At 39.1% G+C, this 26,630-nt stretch overlaps 1 protein-coding gene across 1 annotated transcript; it reads left to right on the top strand.

Annotated features, from left to right (window-relative positions):
• Positions 1-308: 308 nt before the first annotated feature.
• Positions 309-26,261, top strand: LOC131051784 (phytoene synthase 2, chloroplastic). The gene is made up of 6 exons (XM_057986387.2): positions 309-1,341; positions 2,683-2,733; positions 23,649-23,821; positions 24,158-24,393; positions 24,500-24,692; positions 24,806-26,261. Exons 1-6 carry the CDS (start codon positions 870-872, stop codon positions 24,983-24,985), a joined length of 1,305 nt encoding a protein of 434 aa, XP_057842370.1. The 5' UTR covers positions 309-869; the 3' UTR covers positions 24,986-26,261.
• The last annotated feature ends 369 nt before the right edge of the window (positions 26,262-26,630 follow it).

Raw genomic sequence — 26,630 nt, 5'->3', positions numbered from 1 at the left:
AAAGATATAAAAAGAGGTAATCCAACATCAAATGAACAAGTAGATAGTTGTAGATAATTGGATAAAAAGAAATATTGGGAAAAGTTCAAAATTTTAATTTATTCAATAAAAAATAAAAAATAAAAGATATATTTCACAATATTAATGAAAATAGATAAAATCTTCGCACATTGATTTATATGGATCCCTCTGCAAAAAAGACATTTGGCCTTTATATTCTCTTAAATGAATAGACGATACTGAATAAGACCGTAAAATTAAGAAAATAGGAAACTGATATATTCTGGAAAATTATATTAGTAACGAAAAGATTTGATGTTTGGGTCATTGGTTTATTTTGATCATTTTCCTCCAATTATCTTAATGAATGCAAGACATGAACAAGACCGAATCAATAAGATAGACATTATAAACATTTGTTGTCTCCTTCATGGCCGTGTGAAACAATGCTAGATGCTAGTTCTGGTCCAGCTTAAGAAACGGGTCACAATGTTTTTGGATCCATCTCGACGGTAAAAATTAGATGTTTTCCGAACGATATGATATGAAATTTTGTTATACCTTCAAATAATTGAATAAAAAGTGGTTTCATCCTTGGTGGAAGAGAGTGTAAGGGAACAGCAGTTTTTGGAAGGTTATGAGGTGATTTGAATGGTGGGGAAGGTTCCACAGTGATGTAAATTAAGTGGGTCATTGATTTTATATTCAGGAAAAGCATGAAGACTGCAATATTCGACAATCCCAAGACTTCCCGAAGTTTGTATCAATAGACATTAGCAGCAGTTCTTTTATGTGGGTGCATCGAAAGTGTGCAAAGTCAGAAGTTTATCAGCTGCATTGTGGTTATCTGAAGTAGAATTGTAGAGGAAATGGCTGTGGCATTGGTCTGGGTGGCTGCTGGTTCACAGGAATTGTGCTGCTCTGAGCGTTTTCAGCACTACAATCATGGTGGGTACGTGGTATCAAGGATTGCAGGAGCAAAAGTAATGACAAAACTTGTATCACAGGCAAAATTTAAGAATAATAGAGTGAGATTGTCCGTAAAAGCTGCCTTGGACGTCTCGAGTACGAATCTCGCATCAGAAAGTGTGAACGGGACCACCAGGTTCCCTGACTTGGCTGGTTTGGTGACAGATGGTTCAGGAAGGCCTATGCTGTCATCAGAGAAGAAAGTATATGATGTTGTGCTGAAGCAGGCTGCCCTGGTGAAGAAAGGAGAAAAGAGTCGGTTGCTGGATGTGAAGCCAGACTTGGTGCCTGCTGGGACCTTGCAGATCCTTAATGAAGCTTATGAGCGCTGCCGAGAAGTCTGTGCTGAGTATGCAAAGACTTTCTACTTGGGTACTATTTCTTCTTCTGATGAATAGTTTTCTTTTCTTACTTAGTAAATTGTAAACGAGTCTTTATCATCATTTCAATTGCTTTGCCTTGTTACTAGACCATGGTTTGGTGAACCAGTTTATTGTATTGAGTTTTCTAGCATAGAATGATGATCAGTTTCTGATGTAGAGCCCACTTAAAGAATTTTCATGTACTTGGAAACATTTTGGATGCCTTTCTGGTAGAAGGAGGTTGCTTTAGTACCCTAGGCAGTAAGCCCTGTATATCAGGTATATCCTTGATTTTGTGTGGATAAGCTTACTGCCCTTTTGTTGCTTCTTTGTGCTTATTTGGTTAAGGCTTCATATACAAGATTCCGAAGCATGAGTTGTTTTCATTCTCACCAATTGTCAACTGTATTTTGAAATTTCACTGTAGCAAGTCGATTGCAAGTCCACTATTAGATCTTTTGGTTAAGAACCCATATCTATAAGTACGGAGTTATGAATTCTGTTCGAGCTTCTGGGTCTAATCATAATGTCCTTGATAAGTATATTGCGAATCCCCTTTTTGGCCTTTGGGTTAAGGATCTATATCAGCAATTACGAATTCATGAGTCTTGTTCTAGATTCTGAATCTAACTGCCAAGCCCTTGAGTAAATAGTTTTGTTTGATTTACAGGTTGGTCGAGAAGTCTATGGATGCCATTGTGAATAAATAACAAGGAAACTGGGTGCCTTTCAGAGGAACCTAGGCCGCAGACCAGTTCTTTACTTAGGGGTCCACAATCTCAAGTACAATGATTCATAAATTTCCCATCTTGAAGGTCAGAGAGAAGGGCTGTAGTGGATTATAGAACCGTGTCCCTTCTGCCCGACCATCTTTCCAAGTACCTCCAAGAGACCCTAGAGATTCCCATTGCTCCTCTTGGAGGGTGTACACCACTTCCTCTAATTTATTCATCATTTTCGGGATCTTCTTGTCTATCATTTTCGGAATCTTCTTTTTTGGGCACAATAAAATCGGGGGGTCGAAAATAGTGGTGAAAATTGGGTCGAGCCAGGTGACTTCTTCTCATCCTCTTTCTTCTCGTTCCCGCTTATCCTCTTCCTCTGCTATGGAGGTTATGAGTACCAGTTGAGCTAGAAAATCTAAATTGCTAAGTCTTTATAACTAACAATTTCGTGTGGTCTGCAGCTTTATATTGAGAAAATTTTGAGAAGGAAAATGAAGTGGCTAATAGGAAGTTTAGAAACTTAGGTGTCTTAGCAAGGAGGGGATATTTCTGGCTTTCATGCTTGTCTGGTAGTGAAAATTGATTTCAAGATACTAATTCATTGCTTTGTTTGTTTATTTTTTCAGGAACGTTGCTTATGACACCAGAGCGGCAAAGGGCAATATGGGCAATTTATGGTAAGTACTAGAATTAAAAGAAAATTGTGTAGTTTTTTACTAATCGCTTTGTTCAGGACGATTTGGAATACTTTTGTATAAAAGGGTAACGAGTTGATGCATGGGTAGGAAAGAAATAGCTCGATGTATCACCAAATACAAGCTGTATTATGTGAATATAGCAGAACATGTCCCGTCTGTGCAAACTCTCATGTCCTTGCTAGTTCCAGTTAACAAAGAGGAAAGCATTTATATGAGTTTTTAACATGTTTCATAGAAAAGTAAAATAGAATGACCAGATCTTGTTACTACTAGATTGACTAACTTGGATGGTCAATTTATTCCATGCATAACGAGTCAAAATGCAGAAAACATAGGAAACCGTTGGACTGTTAAAGTGTTAACTATTTTTGGTCTCCCAAAAAGTCTTGTGAGTAATAGGGGGATTCAAAATTTAAGTCATTTGTGGAAGGGCTTATTTAAAATTTTGGGCACTCAGTTGAGTTTCAGTATTTGGATCCATTGAGAAACCACTAAGCAGACAGATAAGGTCAACAACGTTTGAAAGACATGCATAGTACCTTTATTTATGGGAAGAAGATCTTCCTTTTGTGGAGTTTCTTTACTAGTAAGCATTTGGCTATAGGTCTGATTCCTTTTGGGACAATGGATGGCTATGATCCACTTGTTCCAACAGAGCTAGTATCACAAAGTTTCAAGAGCAAAGGATCCATTAGATGTAGGAGTGAACAAACATAACAAGAATATGGATTTACACCTAGCCAGATGTCTTAATTAATTATTTAGGTTACTCTCTATGATAAGGTGTGTAATTCTATCACATGGGTAATGTGGACCGCATGTCTAAAAATGTGCCCCATGTTTCATGTCAGTTTTATTAAAAAAGACATGCCCTCATTTTCATGATAAGTTGCCACTACTGATATTATGCTAAATTAGGCCTTCCATTCATAATTTCATTGGCAAGTATTTAAACTTTATACAGTACATTTGGTGTCAATGGCTTTGGCATGTGCTGGAAGCACAATGGAATTTTGCATGGGTAGTGTTAAATCCCATCTACATGTACGAGGTATGAACCTTCTTTGTTTTGGCAAGGAATCCTTTTTTGTTGTACTAATAATATAGTTTGTCACAAGGGCTTGAAGGTACTATGAATAATCTTCATATGCTTTCATGATTGTTGGCATATGGTAGAGACATTTGTGTGTCACTATTGGCCAGGGGGAGTCAATAGACTAAAATGGCACTGACCTTGATGGAGGAGTCTGATCGGAAGGTTTTGGTGGCCATCATTCTTTCCCTAACATGATAATGCAGTCCACATATCAACTAAACAATTGCATTAACCTTAGGATTGCATTAACGTGTTGCCTTTGTATGAGTACCTCTTTTGGTGTTTTAGGTTGAAACACAAGTTCTATAAATTCTTTATCTAGTTGTTACTTTAAATTATCTTTACATTCCAGACTTCTGACACTTTTTGGTCTGGGGCAATGAAGTGCTCTGAAACATCACTGTTGTCAGCAGATTGTAACTACAAAGATCATTTATGTAAATTCTCTGAGAAACTATTTTGATCTTGTTGAAGTTCTGATAGCCAAGTGCATGCAGATAACCTTCCTTGGATAAAGATAACCATTCTTATATTAACGTTCTTTGATGAGTGTTGCCTTCAACCACATCGAGCAGAAATTGCCTAGCTTGTTGGTATGGAAACCCCCCATATATCTAAAGCATCTTCATGGATCATTTGATTCTCCTTAGGCCTTTTATTGACATCCCCAATCCAATCTTAATAAGAGTGAGATATATGCTATTGTTTATGAAGTTTATGTCTGCAGCTGCACTACATGGATTGCCTTTTGTAGAGACTCAAACTGTCACGGGGCTAGACCGACCTGCTGCCCAAACAAGCTTTTTCCTTCCAAAGGAGGTCCAACCTCATGCGGCACTGGCAAACCTTACTCACGACTTCCATTGCGGACAAGTCCTTTCTTGTTTCCAGACTACGCCATACCTTTTCAAGTGTCCACCACCTGACCACAATAACACACACCCATGCAGAATAGAAGTGCATGCCAACCCTCTCACGGGTTTCTTTCATCCTGATGCTCCTAGCACTCCCTTCAAGTCCCTGACTCTACTCTAGCACTGTCTTGTCGCACCATCCTTGCACCCTCTGGTACAAGCTTACAGGTATCCTCAATGCCTTCGTCTTCTTGAGTCCCCCATAAGACCCTGACTACTAACACTGACCCATCCGGAACTCCTTAAGTCCTCCGGCTCCAACTCTGCACACTCCCTGAGCATGCCCAGTACTCCCACAGCACTGGCGCCCCATGTTGGCCTCCCTCAGCTCCTCTGAACCCTCAAGCACCAAACATATCTCATGGGATGACTAGACTCCCTGAGCTAGTTTCCTGTTTGTCCATCTCCACACAATGAACACAACACTGGGGCAATAGATAGCTTTATTGTTATGAAGAGACGGCCCCTGGCTCGATCTACAAACAATTCCAACTCTGTCGTTGGTCACAACCCCAAATACTTCCCAAGCATCTGATTACAAGTTCCTGCCCCTAGATCAACGTCCACTCTTGAAACACCAGTACAGATACCACTGCACCTCGCCCCTGGCGATAGCTTCTCATATAGACTCCTGATCCACGAAGACCCTGTCTCCTTCGGAACTCAACCTGGCACACCACTGACTCTCTTATGAGCCCGCGATGGCTTACCTAGTACACAACTCAGAACCCCTTCCTGAACGAGGACTCCAAGTCACACTGCTTTGGGCCCTGTTGACGGGTATTTTGTACACCATCATACACAGAATAAAATACCTAAAGGCATCTTATCCTCTCTTGAATAAAGTCTCTAACTGCTGAAGATTCGCATGAAGGATCAGTTAGGATGACTCCAATGTTCTGGTTAGTAGGGTCTCTACGTGTGGATAAGCTCCAGCGGTATGATGTGATTTGCTGTGTCCTTAAGGGGCCTTACACTCCGAAAGTCTTACTAAACTAAAGAAGCTTTTCAAAAAATAACAAAATGATAGGGTTTGCAAGAGGTCTAATCTAATCTAACCCTAAGAATGACTTCATGTGGACAAGACTTGGCAAGATTCTACCAACTTCAATTTCGCCATAAAATAACAACTCAATTGAAATTGATGCGATCTTCTAAGGTAACAAATGATTTTCAACGCATCAAAGATCAAAGACACTACCACGAAGGTACATATCCAAGATACAATAATGATTGAAGGTTAAGTGATTCAAATATCTCCAGTCGACCACGCAAGGCGTTCCTACAATCAGCAAGAAGCTAGTGGTTTGGATTACGAATCCTACCAAAGATCAAGTCTCACACTATGTCCTTCAAATTAACACACTACTTTGATTGAGCATGATTCAAATGAATTGAACAACCATGAAGATAACCAAGAAAGTTGCAACAAAACACCATAACTTCAATATTTCATTGATTTCAAAGTCATCATGTACAACAATTGCTTGAATTCCTTTCCTCAAACTCAATCTTGCTACAAAAATAAATTGCTTCTAAACTCTAATCTCTCTAATACATCAAACTCTCTCTCTAATCTCTTAACTATCTCTATTTTCTAATTACCAAATGAAATGAAAATGAGGGTATAAATAGCATCCTCAATTACAATGAATGGTCTAGATTGAAAGCAGATCAACAGTCAAGATTATGACACCTAAACCCTAATTAGGGTTTGTTACAACCATTACATAACATTTAATGCTTGACCAATGATAAAATTATATTGCTTGGACACATGTCCTCTCTAGAAATTTCCACCAATGGATAGCTAGGGTAGGTACATCGGAGTTTGTGCCACCTTCTATGAATTAGGTACATTGAACCTGGACATTGTTGAGGTGGACCAATCCGACTGGAGGAGTGATGACTAGGATGCCACCTCGTCTGACACTTGTAGCTTGGTAGATATTCAATTTGATGTCGTGGAGAAGCTATCTTTAATTAACTCTTGTTCTAACTCCTTCTGTCCTTGATTTGCAGGATGATCGATGTACTTCGCCTTGGAATGCTGGATTGGAAAAGGTCGCTCTCATCTTGATGATGCTGGATCGAAGAAGGTCGTCCTTGTCAATGCTAGCCTGGAGGAGGTTGCCCTTATCTTTGCTTAATTGTCCTTGATGAGACCGTCCTTGATCTGGCTTGATTTCCCTTGAGAAGAGTTTTTCGACTTGTAGATCTTTCGAGCCTGGGAGTCGCCATTGTAACACCTACACAACATTTCACAATAAGAAACTAGATTTTGCAATGTATAACTATATATTAGAGATTGAATTTAGGAAACTTCATGATAAGTCTTTGAGTTATCATTTCCTAAAAAAAAACGATTGAGCTAGGGGAATTCAAAACTTCAAAATTCAAAATTTGAAGCTATGACGATCAACATTCAAAATTAAAACAATAAAACCATATCGCCATACCTCACTAGAGAGCTAACTCTAGAATGCAAAACAGAGGAATTCGCCTAGGAAAAAATTAATGTTAGATAGTCTTTTCCACGTGATCTTCAAGTGAACGTCCTTCTTATCAATTTCGCCACCCTTGGAGATGTCTTTGATGTGGTCTTTGGCAAGTTCGCCTTAATTCAAACTTCAAGTTCGCACCTCCTTGGATAATACTTCGCACCTCCTTGCCTGAAATGAAATTCGCACCACCTTGAATACAATTCGCACCTCTCCCTTGTCTTCCTCCACTCGCATGTAAAGATGATTAAACGATGATGTAAAAATGCAATCTTTCACCTCCCTTTATAGGCGCTCATACCACAATCACCTTGAGGCCGACTTGTATAAAATTAGGCAATTTAAGATGATTTTAAATAAATAACAAAGGCCGACCTTATAATCCAAGCGCTCCATTTGATTTTTTATTAATTAATAATTAATTAATTAATTAATTGCCATCGTTTTTTAATTAACAAATTCGATTTTTTTTTACAAGGCAAAAATAATTAATTAATATTTAGCGCAAATTTTAAATGCTAATTTAATTGAATTTTTAAATTTATCGAATTTAGCATTTAAAATAAATTCAAAAAAAAGTTTGAGCGCCCAAAATTTGAAAATGGAAAAGTGCAAACCTCATCGCCTTGGTCCCTGACTGAGGGACAGGAGCGAAATTTCAATTTGGTCTTGATTCTTGCTTTTTGACGTTCAAAGTCTTCATCCTTACGTTGAAGTTGGCATTTTTGCTATGAATTTCGAACTTGGGTGACTTGACTTTGCAAATGAGTGCCTCTTGAGGTGATATCGCTCTGGTCCCTTGGAGAGGGACAGGAGCGATCCCTATGTTCTTACTTGAAATTCTTCGTTCTTGATTTTAACTCCTCGTTCATTACCTTTCAAATGACGTTTTAAACCCTTTGCAACTTTGTTTTGACATGATCTTCGAAGGATAACAAGTGTTTTAGCAAATATCGCCCTGGTCCCTTGGTGAGGGACAGGAGCGATCCTGGTGTTTCTCTCCTTGATCTCGCTTCTTTAATCACCAATCCTCTTTATATGGCAAGCAATGACATAGTTTCTCCATTCCACGCTTGTTTCACTTGACTTCCACAAGGCATATAGATGTTTGGAGGATTATCGCCCTGGTCCCTTGGTGAGGGACAGGAGCGATCTCCATGTTCTAGTCAAAACTCGCCATCTTTCAACCTTTGTTCTTTGTTCATTGCTTCCTAAATGATGTCCTTGATCTTGCCTATCCTTGCCTTGTCTTGATTTTGAAGGAAAATGAAGGATCCTGTGAAAATCGCCCTGGTCCCTTGGAGAGGGACAGGAGCGATATAGCTTCCTTGGCTCAATTGATAGTCGTTTGACGTTTGAAACCTTTGTATATCACCTTCTTAAGATACCTTAGACCTTTTATCATCTCACATAACCTTGACTTAACGTGATCTTTTGAAGGATTTGGTCAATATGGTAAATATCGCTCTGGTCCCTGACTGAGGGACAGGAGCGAACTTCAATGTCCTGGGCTCATGCTTGCTTTTAACAACTTGCCATTACTTTCATCGTGTAAAATGAAGTCCTTTGATCCTTCTTGGTCGCTTAATACTTGTTAAACTTTCAAAATCTAGGCCTTTATGAAAATTTCGCTCTGGTCCCTGCCTAAGGGACAAGAGCGAACTGGGTGTCTTGGTGTAATTCCTTCAACATTGGCGACTTTGGATACTTCGTTCTTCATTGAGATGCCTTAAAACGTCCTCACCACCTTGTACTTCGTCTTGGAGTGTCTTGAACTTGGAGGAAAGGCAATATAACCATCATATCGCCCTGGTCCCTGACTGAGGGACAGGAGCGATCTTGCTCTTGTAGGCTTCATCTCACTTTGCTAACTTAAAAAATTATCTTCAATGATCTTGTTATGCTCCGTTTCATTCATCCATGCCTTGGAGTTTGCTCTTACTTGGCAAGAAATTTGTCTAAGGCAAAAAATCGCTCTGGTCCCTGATTGAGGGATAGGAGCGAATTTGGGCATTTGGGTCCCTTGCAGATGTTTGGTAATCTTCAATTTGTCTTCAATGAGTTCAATTCACCTCCTTTCTTGCCATCAAACTTAAAACTTGCTTGATCTTTGTTTAAAACATGCCTTATGAAGAATTTCGCTCTGGTCCCTGGGAGAGGGACGGGAGCTACAATGGATTTCGCCCTGGTCCCTGACTGAGGGACAGGAGCGATTTTTGCAATTTGGTCCACTTTCTTCATGTTTGTGCCTTCAAATTATATTCAATTGATAAAATGCATCTCCTTTGATCTCTTCAAATCGTCAAGTTGTTAAAATCCTGCAAGGACAAAACAATATTTGATTTTAAGCTCCGGTCCTTCACTGAGGGACAGGAGCGATTTTGCTTCCTGAGGCATTTCTGTGTTCGTGAAATTCTTCAATTTATATTCAACGGAAAGATCACGCCTTTCTTTACTACTTCCAATTCGAAATTCATCTTGACCCTGCAGGGACAGTAAGATTTTTGAAAACGAGCTCCGGTCCTTCACTGAGGGACAGGAGCGATTTTGCTCCTACAGGCCAAAATATCATGATTTCACGAGTTTAATCACTTCACAAGGCAAAAACAAATCATTCCCCATGCCCAGGATCAAATATCAAAAACTCAAAATTTAGGTCAAAATTACTCAATTGAATAAAATTCACATTTTCACCATCAACCTTAGACAAATTAAGACTCTGCACTCAAAATTCCAATTGAAAATAGACCATTCTGGCGAATTCATTCCATTCAAAATTGCATCCTACAAAGGAAGCTTAAAAAGCTCTCAAGACTGACTGGACTCTGGCCTGAAAAGACAGTAATGGAAACCCTAAGGCTTGACCCTAAATCCAGACAACTGACGAACTACCAAAACCCTAAAAAGCAAAGCGAAAGGCGAGCAAAAACGAGCAAAAAGAGGGGGTCCCCATTTTAAATGGGGCGATGTGTGAAATGGTCACAACAGGCCCTTGGCCTATGCCTACATGGCTTCACTGGTGAACCCGGTTCCCTGTACATCCTATGCACAATAACCAGCTCCATGCAAACACTCAGTCTAAGTCTCTCAGACTGACAAAACACCTTGCACTCCTACTTGGGCACCAAGCTCTTTGCTCCATGATCCAATCCAATATCCTTGGTCGCTGAACTCACCTTCAACTCGGCTGTGCTCCCAGAACAACTCGCCTACGGACCATGTCCTCTTTTCGGTCATGCAACTCATCCATCTTTGTCACCCTCTTGGACTCGCTTCATGGCTCGGCTCCACATGAGCACACTTTCGGAACCCAGTCCCTACTGCCACATTTGACCCCCACTCTAGGGCCTTGAGATCCTGGACCTCAGTACAAATCCCACTTCAGGTAACCTAGGTGCGTGCCCAGCACATCACCCCACTTGTTCCACAAGACACATGGACTTCTGGCTCTGCAACTCAACCCACATAGCTTGCCCAACTCTCAAGCTCCAACATTCCGATATAGATAGCCCATTGCACGGCCATCCCCCTTACAAGATCTTGGGTACTCCATTTCCCCAACCCGGACAATCCATTGCACGATCATCCTTCTCGCAAGAGCCTAGGTACTCCACCTCCCTAGTCCTCGGGTCATCGATAACTCCCCGGGAGTCATCCCCAACATTGGCTCAGTTACTCCACTTCACTGAGATAGGGACCATGAGAATGCATCCACCAATAAACCTCACCATCCAATGATAAGGTGGGGTTACTCTACTTCACCCCTAATGTCCATGTAGGACCTCTATCTCCCTGAGACTAGAGGGCAGGGTTACTCTTCTTCACCCCTAGGAGGAGGTGTCTACCGCAGACCACCTTGGTGCACTCCTGGCACTCGGCTATTCTTTCAACCGACCCCCTTATATAAGTTTTTCGTCCAATTCTCACACAACTGTAGCTTGGCATTAACCATCTGTCAATCACCACAACTTCCACCTGCTGAGAATAACAAGGGACTTACAACCCCAGAAGCCTACTGATCTCCCCGAGATAGCAGCCCCTTACACAAACATCTAAGACATGCCTTATTTTGAAGTGATGTCCTGGATTATGAATGATATTTCTAGATTTCATCACCTTAACATTTCATGAAGTATGATTCTTCCAATTTGGTACTTTGATCTGCTCACACAAGTTTAGGATGTTTATTATGCCAGATACATAGGGTATCAAAGTCAAGTTGACATAGAATTTGATGTTTACTTGCCCTATATATTATTGGAATTGGGTAGATAGTTTTCTGTTCAGAGAGTTTTGTGGCTCACTCTCTTTATCAGTTATTAGTAGTATTACAGCCAACATTATTGTCCTTCATTCAAGCAATCTTCCTTTGGAAGTAGATCATGCAAATTGGCATACAACTTATTATTTTGAATGGCTACTAGTGATCTGTAGGTCAGATTGTTAGTATTTAAATAGGAATCAAACAGACTTCAGAAAAGTAACTAATTCAAATATTGGTGACAATTGCATCACATGTACTTGTACTTATGCATCCAATTTTATATTTCGCTCTATAATGAAGCAATAAAAGATGAAAGACAAAGACATTGAATTCAGGTTAGTTGCTGTCATTCACTTTTGAACAGGGACACCCTAGAATATGTACCCTCATACTATAGTGAGTTATCAGAGATAACTTATCCTTTGAGCTTCCCTATGTATTAGAGGTAACTTTTGTGAATGACCTTCTGCAGGTATCTATTCGGCCTTTGAGACGCAAGAAGAGAAGTGTGATGACTCTTGAGGATATTGGTCCTCGATAAATTCTTCTAATTCCAATTCCCTAGGTTATGAAAAAAAAATTAACAAGAGATATCAATGTTGTTAATATCTATTGGTGTTGCCTCAGAACATGTATGTCTAAATTTCTTGTAGTGAATCCTTCTTGCTTCTGCAATCTAAATGATTATTGCCCCTGCTAGGAAAACATTTGGAATAATATTTAGAGCCCAAGACAAGTAAGGTAGGTTGAGCTTTATGTTCTTGATGCAACATTTCTTTGATTGTGGAAAATTCTTGCTCAAGATTTTTAGTAGAGCATTCCTGCAATTTTTACGATTCTTATGGAAGCAGCATTTGGGATAATTTTTGATGCAGTGGTGACTGATGAAAACTCATTCCCAAGTACCAGATCAATACATTTGAGGAAATGTAATTTGATGGAGATAAGAGGGAGATGATGAGAACCGATCAAATGGAATGTATTGGCACTGGTTAAAGCTGACATTGCACAACTGAGCCATGGTATTGACTAAATATGATAACAAATATACATTAGGGTGCCAAAAGAATCAGTTAGAAATAAGACCAGCAGTTAAAAATAAAACTAGGAAGACAGAAATAGAAATGTTTCCTTTTTTTTAAAAGTAAGGCCATGTTAAGATTTTATTTTTGTTATAAGTAGATGTTAAGATCATTGTTATGATAGTAGAAAGCAGACAGAGAAAAAAGAATTACTAAGAGTGTAGTTGAAGAGAATTCGGAGTTTTGATTGTAAGCTCAGAATGATGCTGAAGTGGAGTAGGAAATTGGTTTGATTTAATATAAAGAGAAAATTGTTCCAATAAGTCTTGAAAGGATTTAATATATTGTGGATGAAATCTATGATTTTACGTATCTGATTTCTTGAGGTTTTAATACTGCCCCTGTTCAAGATTTCCCAACAAATCTGGTAATGGAACTATGGTACCTGGCCTGTTTAGAGCACCCAAAAAAGAGGGCAGCTTATCAAATACAAGTAGAAAAAAAAAAGTGAATTAAAAAGATGTGCAAGTTACAAAATAAATAAAAATACAAAATATAAGAGGGAGGAAATATACACCCTGGCTAAAAGTGATGTGTAAGAACAAAGATGTGCTGTTCAATCTAGAATAATTAGCTATTCTCATTCTGAAAAGTAAGAGAAGTGAAGGTTGCACCAAATGGCTGTTGGTGGTGTCAGCACGTTCCCAAGGTTAGCCAATGCAATAGTCATATAGGAGCAGTCCTAACATCTGAGGTGTAGTTAACTTTTAGGGTGCAATCTTTTGATCTGTTTTCGAAGGGTGTTGCAGGAGATTCCATGAGAGTGAAGAATTCGTCTTGCATACAAATTGGTGCAGAACAATCTTTTTGGCTATTTGTTAAGCTGGAATCTGGACAGTAAACAATGATATGAGAAGCTACAGATTTGGAGGTGGAGACTGTTCAGCTTATTCAAGTTTATTGTTATGCAAACAACTATCTCACATGCCAATGGATACAAAATTATAATTAGTTTATAAAAATGTGTAGGAAATAGTAGCATTGCTATCTATGCAAGCTAATAATTAAATGCACATATGTGAAGTGCTGGAACATCACGAACTTATCAAAATTTGAAATTTGGAAGTTCAGTATTTCAGATTCCCATGGAAGATCAGAAATTTGGATTTGGGAAATTGTGACGGAAGGACAAACTTAGTTGAAGGGCCTGAAGCCACAAATGCCTGAAATTTGAAATCAAAGTTGTGTAAGTGCCATGACATCTCAGGAAGATCATGCTACTTCCTAGGTTGTAAGCACCCTATAAACATGATGTACCACTGCTTTGGAGGCACATAAAAATTCTAAGGTCCATGTCCGGGGTATCGAGGATCAAGGATCTCATAATTTGAAAAGTTGAAGATGCCAGAGAAACCAAAATACTTGAAAATATAAGAAAGGACCAAGTCCATAAGCCATTTTTGGTTTTGGAGCATTCCCTCATTGTTGACAAGATCTCAAAGGTATCAAGATTCAAGAGTGAAGAGCCCAAAGACCCAAACAACCAAGTCCACAATTTTGGAGCATTTGGGAACTTGGAAGGTTAAAGGGGTAGGAGAGACAAATAAATCATCCTGAAATGCAAAAGCCCAAAACCCTAAAGTGGAAAAATATACCTCTTCCACTACCTGCTTCAGGAGTACAGAAGTCAGAAGATTAACAAGAAGCAGCAGGGAGAAATCTGGAGAGGCTTGAAGCCTAAAATCCTTAATAGGAAACTATTTTATTAATTTACTCGTCTTAGGTGAAACAATGGATGAGCTATATCAGAAGTCAAACAATCTACTCCTAATGAAAAGACAACAGCAGATCAGAAAACTAAAGAATACACCAGCAAGTTTAGGAGAATGTGAATCATTGTTATATAAATGATAATAAAATACTATTATCTGGGCAACTGCATGGCAGCATGACCAACAATATTCTCTATCTCTTTTTGAACCTTTTGTAACTGTTGGTTCGGGAAGCTGATATGGACATGGTAACTTATAAATATGTCAAAATGAAATGGAAAGAAGGGCTTTAGCAGAGACTTCTTCTGTTATGTTCTTTTGGTGCATTTTCTTTTTGTTTCTATGCTAAGTTACCGGTTCGGGTTCGGGTTCGAAGAACCCGGTACGCCGGTACGGCAAAATTTTGAAAAGGGGTTTGGGTTCGTTAGTACAAAAACATGTAAATTATATATATATGCAACCTATAAGCATGAATTAAGATTAGCATGTCACATAGCATCATATAAACAACAAAACCAACATAAACTTGTAATCGTAGCATCATGATCATACCATAACAGCATCATATACATCAAGTCTAATATCAAAATGATAAAATATTCAAGTATCATTGTTTCAACTTTCAACAATTTAAAGTTTGATCATTAAATGGATTCAAACTAAGAACATCCAAGTTTAATTTTTCAAACTGAGGACCTGGATTTTGCCGACATCGCCCCCAATGGGGTCAAGGGGCAGCGCCCCTTGCGGCGGTTTGGGGGTAGCGCCCCCAACGGGGTCAAGGGGCAGCGCCCCTTGCGGGGGTTTGGGGGCAGCGCCCCCAGCGGGGTCAAGGGGCAGAGCCCCTTGCGGGGTCGAGGGGCAGCACCCCCCGCAGGGTCCCGGGGCAGCGCCCAGGGCGCTCCCTGTCGCGGTACAGGGCGGGGTCGAGGGGCAGCGCCCCCGCCGCCAACACCAAATCACAACCTTCAAACCCACACGGAACTCCATGGCGTGCATTAGTTTTCTGTTTTTTTAAGAAGTCTAATTTTCTGCTTTTTAAGGTTATAACTTTCACTTTTTACAAGGCGGAATTGAAAAAAAAATTAAATTTGCATTGTTTTTTGACTTTACGGGCCGCCTAGCTGCCCAGGTTCGACTGGGTCCGCCCGGGTTCGACTGGGTTCGACCCCGGGTTCGACTGGGTTCGACCAGGGTCGAACCCACTCTGGGTTTTTCGAACCCTGGTCGAACCCAGGTCGAACCGGACCCGTACCACGGACCCGGTCGAACCCGGACCCGTACCAGGGGGGCCCAGAGGCGAACCCGGTAACCTAGTTTCTATGACATTGCACTTCTACAAGACACCCATAGAAGTGGAATTTAAAGAGAATTCTTGTGCCTGGAGTTGCTCGGGAACTAGATCATCTTAAGGGGATGTTTGCAGGTATGTCAATCCAGATATCTATGGATGATGTGGTAGGATGTTGCAAAGTGACTATAGAATCATAGTTTCCTGCAGATTCTAACGCTCTGAAAAGAATCACATGAAGAGTCATATACTGTTGTGCATTTGGGCAAGAAAATGAAGGCTGAGAAATCATTTCGATTATGTTTTTTTAGAGGCGTAAATGCTTTTGACCTGGAGCTATGAACCGGTGAAGTCACAAACAGGGGATCTCATTCCCATTTAAACATTCATAATTCAACAATAGCACCCCAGTGGGGTTTGAACCTTGATGGCAAGAACAACTTAACCATCACAACCTGCCAATGCAGCCAATCATCTCAATTATTTTATGTTCATTTGGCTCAATAATTAAATGGATCTTGTTAAAGAAACATTTGGACATGTGTTGACTACTTATTTTCAGTTTGTGTCTTATAATTGGTGAAAAGTTCATATACATATTGAATGGTCATATGTCAAGTCTAATTTTTAATATGTTAAAGATGTTTGTTAGTATGTTACAAATCATCATCATAGAGATTATGTTGCATTCATTACGTTATAGCTCACATAATCACTATGCCACACAATCACTGTGCAACAACATAATATGATAATTTGTTAAATTTGTCAACCATGACATAATATTATTTGCCATACACACAGGAGACATAACCTTCAGAAGATGCGTTGGGTGGTGGGAAAATTGATTAGGGGTCCAAATGAGTTTATACATTTTAAGGTATTGGAATCTTGGATTGTATAGCTTGTACGGTAAAGTTAAATTATAGTGACGGTTAAGGTCAGGTAATTAAACACAGCCAAGTTAAGGTTGGTAGAAACATTCAACGTTGGCCTTTGTATGTAACAACACAGGACTCTCTGGGAGTACTAACAGGTCTACACTCATCCACACTGATATTTGCACTATCAGTTAGGTGAATGATACTCCTGCTAATCAAAATGGGTTAGAAATGTTGAAATAATAGCTATGGTCGGATCCTTCAGGCCGACATAGCAAATTACAAATGTGTGAATGGCCTTTGGCCTTACACATTTATATATAACGATTTATAAGTTATCTTGCCTATTAAAAGGAATCGTATTTATGTTATACGAATTTGTTAACAATAATAACATTGTATAATCGGTTAATGAGAATCGATCATCCCTTGACCCGCCACCACCTTTGGGAAAGGCACTTTTGGAGAGGCACATCGGACTTGGTCAAGGAGTCATGTTGTTTAGATGACCCACGGATGGATACATAAAAACGTCTTTTTCTCTCTATGTAGGAAGGAACATATGTGTGGGCAGATCAAATCATATACATTGCGATCTGGATATGTGTGGGCAGATCGAATTGTATACACTGCAATCTGGAATGTGTGGGCAGTGTGGATCAAATTGTAGCAGATCGAAATACATATAACATACTTGCAGATCAAACTATATCTACAGCGAATTACTCCAACGATCTAATATCATCTAGAGCACTATCGTGCTGTATGCAAGCAACTTGTGTGTATTCATCTTTAGCTGTGCACATTCATCTGAGTCTGTGATTTGTCTACAGTGGATTGTCCTTAACACATAGCAGATTTAATTTGCAGAGGAAAGCATTGGTGGTACATCCTACAACAGTTCAGTTTGCATCTCCTTCAGTCTAAAGTGACTTGATCCATCTATAAACTTCAAGGAGTGAAGCAATTCACATTGGTCTTTGTACTTGATCATTGTAACAGCATCTTGCTGTTCATATTTAATATATATATATATATATATATATATTAGAGATATAATTTCCATGCTTGGGGGAGACGATAATAGTATATTGTCTATGGTTGGGAGAGCAACAATGATGTGAATCATTGCCTGTGGTTAATCGAGCACACCCTATGATTACTATGCATGGTCATCTTCTTGTGATCCTAGTATTGTAACAATTTCAACATGGTATCAGAACCAGGTTCTTGAAGAGCCATTGCCACAGTTAGTGCATCCCCTCTGCCTTGAGGAGGAGCTTGAGCTTAAGAGTGGAAAGATATGACAGGGGATAGAGATCATCTTTAGTTTGAGTAGAGAGAGATTCTTGAATTAGGTTATAATTGAGGACGATGCCAAGAATAATGAGAAGGAAGTTGGGGCCACTTCTTTCCAGCTAGACTTTGATGATTTTCTTCATATAAGTGACATTTATATCTAAAGCCTTGGAAACTCTGCAGATTTGCATCTGTCTATGGCAACTGAAATATGAGATCAGGACCTTCATTGGATGAAAGAACCAAACTGATCAGATAAGTCTTCTCCCTACTACCACATTTATCTGATAGTAAATGGTGCATTGTTTATGCTAATGTTATTTGTCTATTGTATGCTTTGGACTAATGGTTGCCATCCTGTTCATGAGACTAGAACTGCCCATGTGTAAGATTGAGTCCTGTAGCCCTTAGCTATGATTACATACAATTCAAGACATCTAATTTATCATCATCATGAGCTATGTTTAACGACAAATTATTACAAGTGTATGTGCAAGTGCATATGTGATTGCAGGGGACACTTGAAAACCTTAGTAGTTAAGGCTTGACTGTTGTTATATTGCTTGCAAGGGTTGCTAGTTTATCCAAAGCCAGATCGAGCTTGGATAATGAGATAAGCATTTTTTCTTGGTTATTATCTCTTGAGTATTACTTTTATTTGCTTGTCGTAGTCAGCTTCTTATCCGTATTCCTATATGTAATATAAAAGTTATGCTCTTGTTCTTTTCCTTGGCCCTCGGGGATGGGTTTTGCAGAAAAAGAAGAACGATACATTAGGAATGCTGCTGAGGCATTTGTGCAGGTAATGGCAACATCGAGGATTACAAAGCAAAGTTGAGACAAGAGGGCTCTCCTAGTAAGAGGGAGTGGACTTCGAAGGGTATGCTTCTATGACAGAGGGAGCAGCTAGAGGATTTGCTTCAATTGACTTCCGATGATGTTGGTCATATTTGTTCAGAGGGAGTGGACCATGTCGAGATGGTTTCTCTAGTGATCAGCAGTCTGAGGACTTTATGGTTCTGTAAAGCGGAAAAAATCGAACCCTAGTTGTTCTCCCCTCCCCCAACTCCAAGGAGAGAGAAGGGAGAGTCACTCGGGTTGATGGTTTTCACTTAGGAGGGACTTTACATTCAAAAGAGGGGTTGAAACCCACAAGATCCAATCCCACGCAATGCAAGATTGGATTCTATATGAGTTTCAAGGGTTGTGATAGCAAGGATACCCTCTTTTGTAAAGAATGTGGATAGAATGATTAAGCTAGGAATGCATAGAAAGTGAGAAAGATTCGCTTATAAACTGAGTTAGGGATATAGGATGAAGCTGTGGACCTGGAATTAGCAGTAAAATGTCGAGACGGCGCTGTCCTACAAATTTGAGCAAAAGTTGACGGGACGATGGCGCCCGACGTGCACACGGTCCTCCGAAAAATCCGCGAAACGAAGGGGGATCTGTTCGTCTCTGCACAAGGATTCCAGATCTTCAATTTCAGCCGCGTACCTGCAACATGCGAAGGTGTAGATGTTGTTGTATGTTGTATGTTGTATGTGATATGTGATCTCCTCTTCAATGGTTGAATCCTTGTCTTGAATGCAACACTTAGCCTTGAATGGAGACTTAGAATGATCAATTGCTTGAAGGAAATGCTTGAATGCTTGAATGCTTGAATATCGTTTCCACGTCTTGTACACATATGTCCTTCCTCCCTTTTTCATCTACCCAAATGGGAGAGGAAAATGTAGTTTATATACTTGTCAATTAGGGCTGATAGACTGATTTTTTCGACCTTGGGCCGACCAGGAAGTGTTATTTTCCAATTTGCAAACTTAAAGACCCGAAGCCCCATAGGAGACCGGGCCCTCCAGGGACAGCGGGGTGCAAGGAGGATCAGGCCAGGGTGCTGAAAAATGCAGTTTTTGATGTCGTGGACAAGTTTCAGGGTCTCCATTCAAGTTCCGTGTTGCATCGCCATCGTGAAGACCCAAATGCAGTCAAAATTGCAAGTGTCGCAATTTTAGGACACTACAAGTTCATGGATGGAGTCCCATGTGTGTAGGCTAGAAGGTTTTATGCTGTCACCTAGGTCGTGATATTCCTAGATAGATGGATACTTGGTGAACTTGGGATTCACCAAGAGTGATGCAGAGTCTAACCTTTACATAAAGGTTGTTGATGGTGAGGCATTGATTTTGGTCCTTTATGTTGATGAATTATTTCTCACTGGGGCAGAGAAGCTCATCATTCAGTGTCAGAGGGAGTTAGCCTCTGAATTTGAGATGAAGGATCTTGGTCTTATGCACTACTTCCTAGACTGGAAGTTTGGCAGAAGACCGCATGAGATTTTCTTGAGTCAGGGGAAGTACACTATAGACATCTTGAAGAGATTTGGCATGATGGATTGTAAGTCCATGTCTACATTGATGGATATAATTCTGGAGAAGTTGAGCGAGTCAACTTCCAATTCAGATTTGGTAGATTCCTCTATGTATTGTCAGTTGATTAGATCATTGATGTATTTGGTCAACACCAAACCACATATCTGCTTTGCAGTGAGTACTCTCAGTCAATTCATGTGTGAACCAAGATAGATTCATTGGGTTGCAGCATGTGTGGTAGCTCGTGAAGCAGTGTGGCTTCAGAACCTCCTTGCAGGATTGTTTGTACAATCACTGGAGCCTATAATTATTCATTGTGATAAACAAAGTTGTGTGAAAGCTTTCTGTCAATCCTGTGTTTCATGACATAACGAAGCATGTGAAGATCAAGTATCACTATGTTAGAGACATGGTGGAAAGGAATGCTATTCAGTTAAGATACATTAGTACTGATGAGCAAACGACAGGCATTCTCACCAAGCCTCTCTCCAGAATAAAGTTTGTGTACTTTCGAGGAAAGCTTGGTATGGTAGAAAATGTAGCCCTAGCTGAGATTTAGTCTTAGCAACATTGATCTGTTTTAATAGTACTAATGTATTCTCTAAGATGTTTAAAGTGTAAACTCTTATTATGCAATCTTATTAATCTGATATGGTTCATGATTAGTATCATGTGTGTGACTCCATGACAACATTGGTTCAGTGCTTGATGAGCCCCTGTGAACATTATTGTGAGGTGACGATCTCTCAATAGTGAACGCTTGTACATCTGATCATTATCGTAAGGTGACGATCTTACGATATTGATTGATCATACCATTATGATGGATATCATGGGACGTGATATCTATGGATATGTCATAATGGTTTATATCTCTAGTAGTAATATATATGGATAAGCCATAATGGTGGATATTACATAAAGAGATATTCATGGTGGATATCATGTGACGTGAAATTTGTGGACATGCCATGTAGTAATATCTATGGATAAGCCATAATGATGGATATCACGTGAGGTGATATCTATGGATAAGCCATAATGGTGGATATTACGTGAGGAGATAGCTTTATTTAAGCCATAATGGTGGATATCACGTGAGGTGATATCTATGGATAAGCCATGATGGTTGATATCACGGTGAGGTGATATCTATTCTTACACCATCCATGGAGAAGCCATGATGGTTGATATCACAGAGAGGTGATATTCTTCCCTTCCACATATGGGTGTAGCGATTGTGGTCAAACATCATGATGAGGTGATATGCTATCATGATGAGGTGATTAGCTTCCTTTACTCACATGAGTATAGTCATCACGATGAGGAAATGTGACTATGTTTTCAAGAAGGATTCCTCCCTAGCTAAGAGGGAGTGTTGAAATAATAGCTATGGTCGGATCCTTCAGGCCGACATAGCAAATTACAAATGTGTGAATGGCCTTTGGCCTTACACATTTATATATAACGATTTATAAGTTATCTTGCCTATTAAAAGGAATTGTATTTATGTTATATGAATTTGTTAACAATAATACATTGTATAATCGGTTAATGAGAATCGGTTATCCCTTGACCCGCCACCTTTGGGAAAGGCACGTTTGGAGAGGCACACCTGACTTGGTCAAGGAGTCATGTTGTTTAGATGACCCACGGATGGATACATAAGAACATCTTTTTCTCTCTAAGAAGGAAGCAACATATGTGTGGGCAAATCAAATCATATACACTGCGATCTGGATATGTGTGGGCAGATCGAATTATATACACTGCAATCTGGAATGTGTGGGCAGTGTGGATCAAATTGTAGCAGATCAAAATACATATAACATACTTGCTGATCAAACTATATCTACAGTGAATTACTCCAGCGATCTAATATCATCTACAGCACTATCGTGCTGTATGCAAGCAATTCGTGTGTATTCATCTTCAGCTGTGCACATTCATCTCAGTCCGTGATTTGTCTACAGTGGATTGTCCTTAACACATAGCAGATTTGATTTGCAGAGGAAAGCATTGGTGGTACATCCTACAGCAGTTCAGTTTGCATCCCCTTTAGTCTAAAGTGACTGGATCCATCTATAAGCTTCAAGGAGTGAAGCAATTCACATTGGTCTTTGTACTTGATCATTGTAACAGCATCTTGCTGTTCATATTTAATATATATATATTAGAGATATAATTTCCATGCTCGGGGGAGACGATAACAGTATATCGTCTATGGTTGGGAGGGCAACAATGATGTGAATCATTGCCCGTGGTTAATCGAGCACACCCTATGATTATTGTGCATGGTCATCTTCTTGTGATCCTAGTATTGTAACAAATTCAACAAGAAAAAGGATGCAGTTAATCGCATTGAGCAATGCCCACTGCATAACATTGACTGCCTGACAGTCATTGTTTCTTTGAGAAACATGTGAATATTGAACTTCCAATTCGGGAGAACAGAAGGAAAGATGAAATTAATATTCACAAATAGCCACATCGGGACAGTGAAAGGAATGTTAACAAGAAACAAAATAGAAACTACAATAGTAAAAATTAGTAGACATGAAAATTCTCTCCGTAGTGTGCTACAACATATTCACATGGCTTAGAATTTAGCAAAGACGAGTTGCTGGATAAGGGTTTAAAAAAAAATCCACTGCTAGTCCAAAAGTAGTAGTTACCAAAACTATCAAGATAGAATATAACTGGCACTTTCGAGAGATGGTATTCTTTAGCAAGGAAATGTAAAACAAATAGTGGTGTTGCTGAGAAAAATCTCATGAGAAAATTTCCATGAAGTTGGAGGAAGGAAAAAGACAATGAATGACGGAAAAGGATTAAACAACTTCAACGGGAGAAAGAACGAGAAACTTCAAATGTATTCAATGTTCAATACACTTCCTAAGACAATATAAGAAAAACAGACAACCTTGTCATCTATGTCACTGTTGATTACATGAGGCAGCTCATTGAACAACAAAAAAAGAACATTCATATTGTAACAGATATTGTGAAAATGATTACTGAAGGTTATCATAAACCTGCAGCAGGCCCTTCAGTAATCATTTTCACATTCATGTGGATGTACGTCCGATGTATCTCTTTTTAGATTATTGGCTTTGTAAAAGCTTATCAATGATTTTGATCTTTAAACCCTCAGACTTAGGGGTTCTACTTTTCATGTCTGTATCGCACTCATCATTCATTTTGATAACCCTTCTCGGGCTGTATGGTTGCTATACTATGCAAATCATATCAATATTCACTTGTATTATTTGAGGACTACTTTTTTGTTTCTAAGGTGTCTTCTAGTTCTAACATCTTCTGATACTTGTAAGTCTATAATGTTTTGTATCCTAATCTAACACGCACTTCTATCATTCCAGGACTACTTTTTTTTGTTTTTTAGGTGCGTTCTAATTTCTTCTGATACTTATTAAGTCTATAATGGTTTCTGTCCTAATCTAACATGCAACTTTTATATGCAGTATGGTGCAGAAGGACTGATGAACTCGTAGATGGCCCTAATGCTTCACACATCACTCCAAAGGCACTTGATCGATGGGAACAAAGGCTACAGGATCTTTTTAATGGTAATCCATATGACATGCTTGATGCAGCTTTAGCAGATACAGTTGCGAGATATCCTGTTGACATCCAGGTTATTACATAGCCTATATGGAACCCATATTAATGTGACTTGGAATTTCTTGTGGTATTCTGAAGTGTTTCTTAGTGACTTGTATCGAAGTACATTAGATGCAGACTTCAAGGTCAAAAACTTGCCTTGAGTTCAGTGAAATACTGAAATCTGGCTCTGCTGGCATCCTTGGGCATTGTTTATCTTGCAATGTGTTCTTTATTGTTCTTAAATGGCAGTTCTATGGGATGACCCAATTTGGAATGTTTATTCTGATCTATCTTTTGCATTTCTTTGCTGGTTATTGCTGGTTGATGAGAAGGCTGATTGGATTTCATTGATTTCTGTCTAATTCAGCCATTTAAAGATATGATTGACGGGATGAGAATGGATCTGACAAAATCTCGTTACAAGAATTTTGATGAACTCTATCTTTACTGCTATTATGTTGCGGGGACAGTTGGATTGATGAGTGTTCCTATAATGGGTATTGCACCGGAATCACAAGCAACAACTGAAAGTGTATATAATTCTGCATTAGCTTTAGGAATTGCAAATCAACTTACCAACATATTGCGTGATGTTGGAGAAGAGTAAGAATACTCTCTTTGTTGTAAACCAGATAGAAGTTCTATTAGATCATCTTTTTAATAGGCTTTGTTTGACTGAATCAACATATATGCTCATCTTGTTGTACAGTGCTCGTCGTGGCCGGATATACCTACCTCAAGATGAGCTTGCACAAAGTGGACTATCTGATGAAGATATATTTTCTGGGAAGGTCACTAACAAATGGAGGTCATTTATGAAAGATCAGATCAGAAGGGCAAGAATGTTTTTTGATGATGCAGAAAAAGGTGTCATTGAACTTGATAAAGCAAGTAGATGGCCGGTATGTAAGTGTTTTTATAGATTGAGTAACTGGAATGGAGTTTCATATGGCTTATCCTATATGTTTGCTTTGATTTGTTGGGCAAAATAAGTACTCTATTTGTGTGCTGGCAGGTATGGGCTTCCTTGATCCTTTATCGCCAGATATTAGATGCAATTGAAGCTAATGACTATGATAACTTCACAAAGCGGGCATATGTTGGGAAAGTGAAAAAGTTCATGACATTACCTGTTGCTTACACCCGATCCCTTGTTCGTCCTCCACCAAATACAAAATTGGCTCCAATGTTATGAACACAGTAGCCATAACAAAGGGGAATTCATATCATGGGCATGTGTGGCTGTACATTGTAACCAATAGCCATAAAAAGGGGAATTCACCCATGTAACCTCTGCAGAGGCTCACTAGAATATCCTAGACAAAAGGGTTTCCTTCTTGTACAAGCTCTTCTTTCCTTCTTGTAAGCTAATAAAATTAAAAATTTCACAAATTCCTGAATAGGAATGCTGGGGAACTTCGCATATTTGTCTCTATTCTGCTTTGCCATGACAACCTCATAGTATCCTGCTAGAATATTTGGAAGTTCCAAGTATGGTGTCTTCTCCTTGTAGCAGTTACTAGAATTACTCTGGACTCCGTGTACCAAAACCCACTGACTTGAGTGAGATTCATGTCATGGGGTACAATGGGAGTATTGAATGCATGGATATTTATTCAAAATAATAACCTTTAGAAGATCAATCTCCTTGAGACTTCTTGACAGTACAAAATGCTGTCCACACTTGTTGATGGTATCATAGCTGTCCAGTTGGTCTCATCAGCCAGCCAAAGTTACCATTGTAGGCATTCTACATTGGACTGTATTACCTTGCCATTTTTACTTTGACAAGGATAATACATATGCTGCACTTAGTGCTATTTTCTTGGTAAACTGAACAAACACTGACACTTTCCTCGGCAACTAAGTTAAGATTTAATGCATTAGGGTATCCAACATGAAACTTAACAATATTATTTGGTTTAGAACCATGCCTAAAGGTGCTTGAACTTGGATCATCATTATATCAATTGTTTTAAATATGGTAACATGGTGTGCACATGCATTGACATAAGTTCAATGCCTATCTTTGTGTCTCATGGTTATTTTGATGTGCTCAAGAGTATTACAAATGAATCCTTTGCTTCTATTTGTGGAAACTTTCCTCTCCACTTTGTTGAATCTAAGTTGATGGGGCCATGATACAGTTACATGACACCTTAGTTCGGTGACCTTAGTTTGACTCTCAATTCTAGGCACCTTCATGTCTATGTTACACCCCAGTGTATCAAGTGTATTGGATTAGGGGGTGCCTGACTAGTGGTGTGATCATTTTTACAATCGATTGGTTAGGAGTTGGGTAATAATGATTATGGGGTCACCTAGTGCAGTTATACTACTTATTATTTGAACTATACTATAAATTTTGTTCTAATTGTATTGATGAAGGTTGTACCTCTTAAAGAGCCTCAATTTGATATACAACATTGTATCGTTCATATATTGCATGGATTTTCTTTGTTATGCTCTTATTTGTGAAGTATTATTGCTATTCAATTTGTGCATTGTATTGATTTGTGAAGTATTATTGATATTTTGTTCATGAAATATAGTGAATTTCATGGCAAGAGCTATTAGAGATTCAAATTATTCAACAATTTTGTAGCACAATGCATAGACAAACGTGAGAAAAATCAATTGCATTTCAATTAAGAATTGACTATTGCCATTCCAGCTAAAACCATAGTGTTGAAATAGAAAACTTTCTATCTCGGGAGAATTTAGGGTTTTCCATCTGCATTGAGTTTAATTGGGATTTATTTTTATTTTTATTTTTATTTTTTGGATTTTTGGGTTTGTTTTTGTACCCTTGAGCAACATAACAACAATATACATTGTAA

The sequence above is a fragment of the Cryptomeria japonica genome, chromosome 11 (genome assembly GCF_030272615.1).
Source record: "Cryptomeria japonica chromosome 11, Sugi_1.0, whole genome shotgun sequence".
In the NCBI taxonomy this organism is placed as follows: domain Eukaryota; kingdom Viridiplantae; phylum Streptophyta; class Pinopsida; order Cupressales; family Cupressaceae; genus Cryptomeria; species Cryptomeria japonica.
Note: the sequence above shows the minus strand (reverse complement) of the source record. Positions and strands in the feature narration are given on the sequence as shown.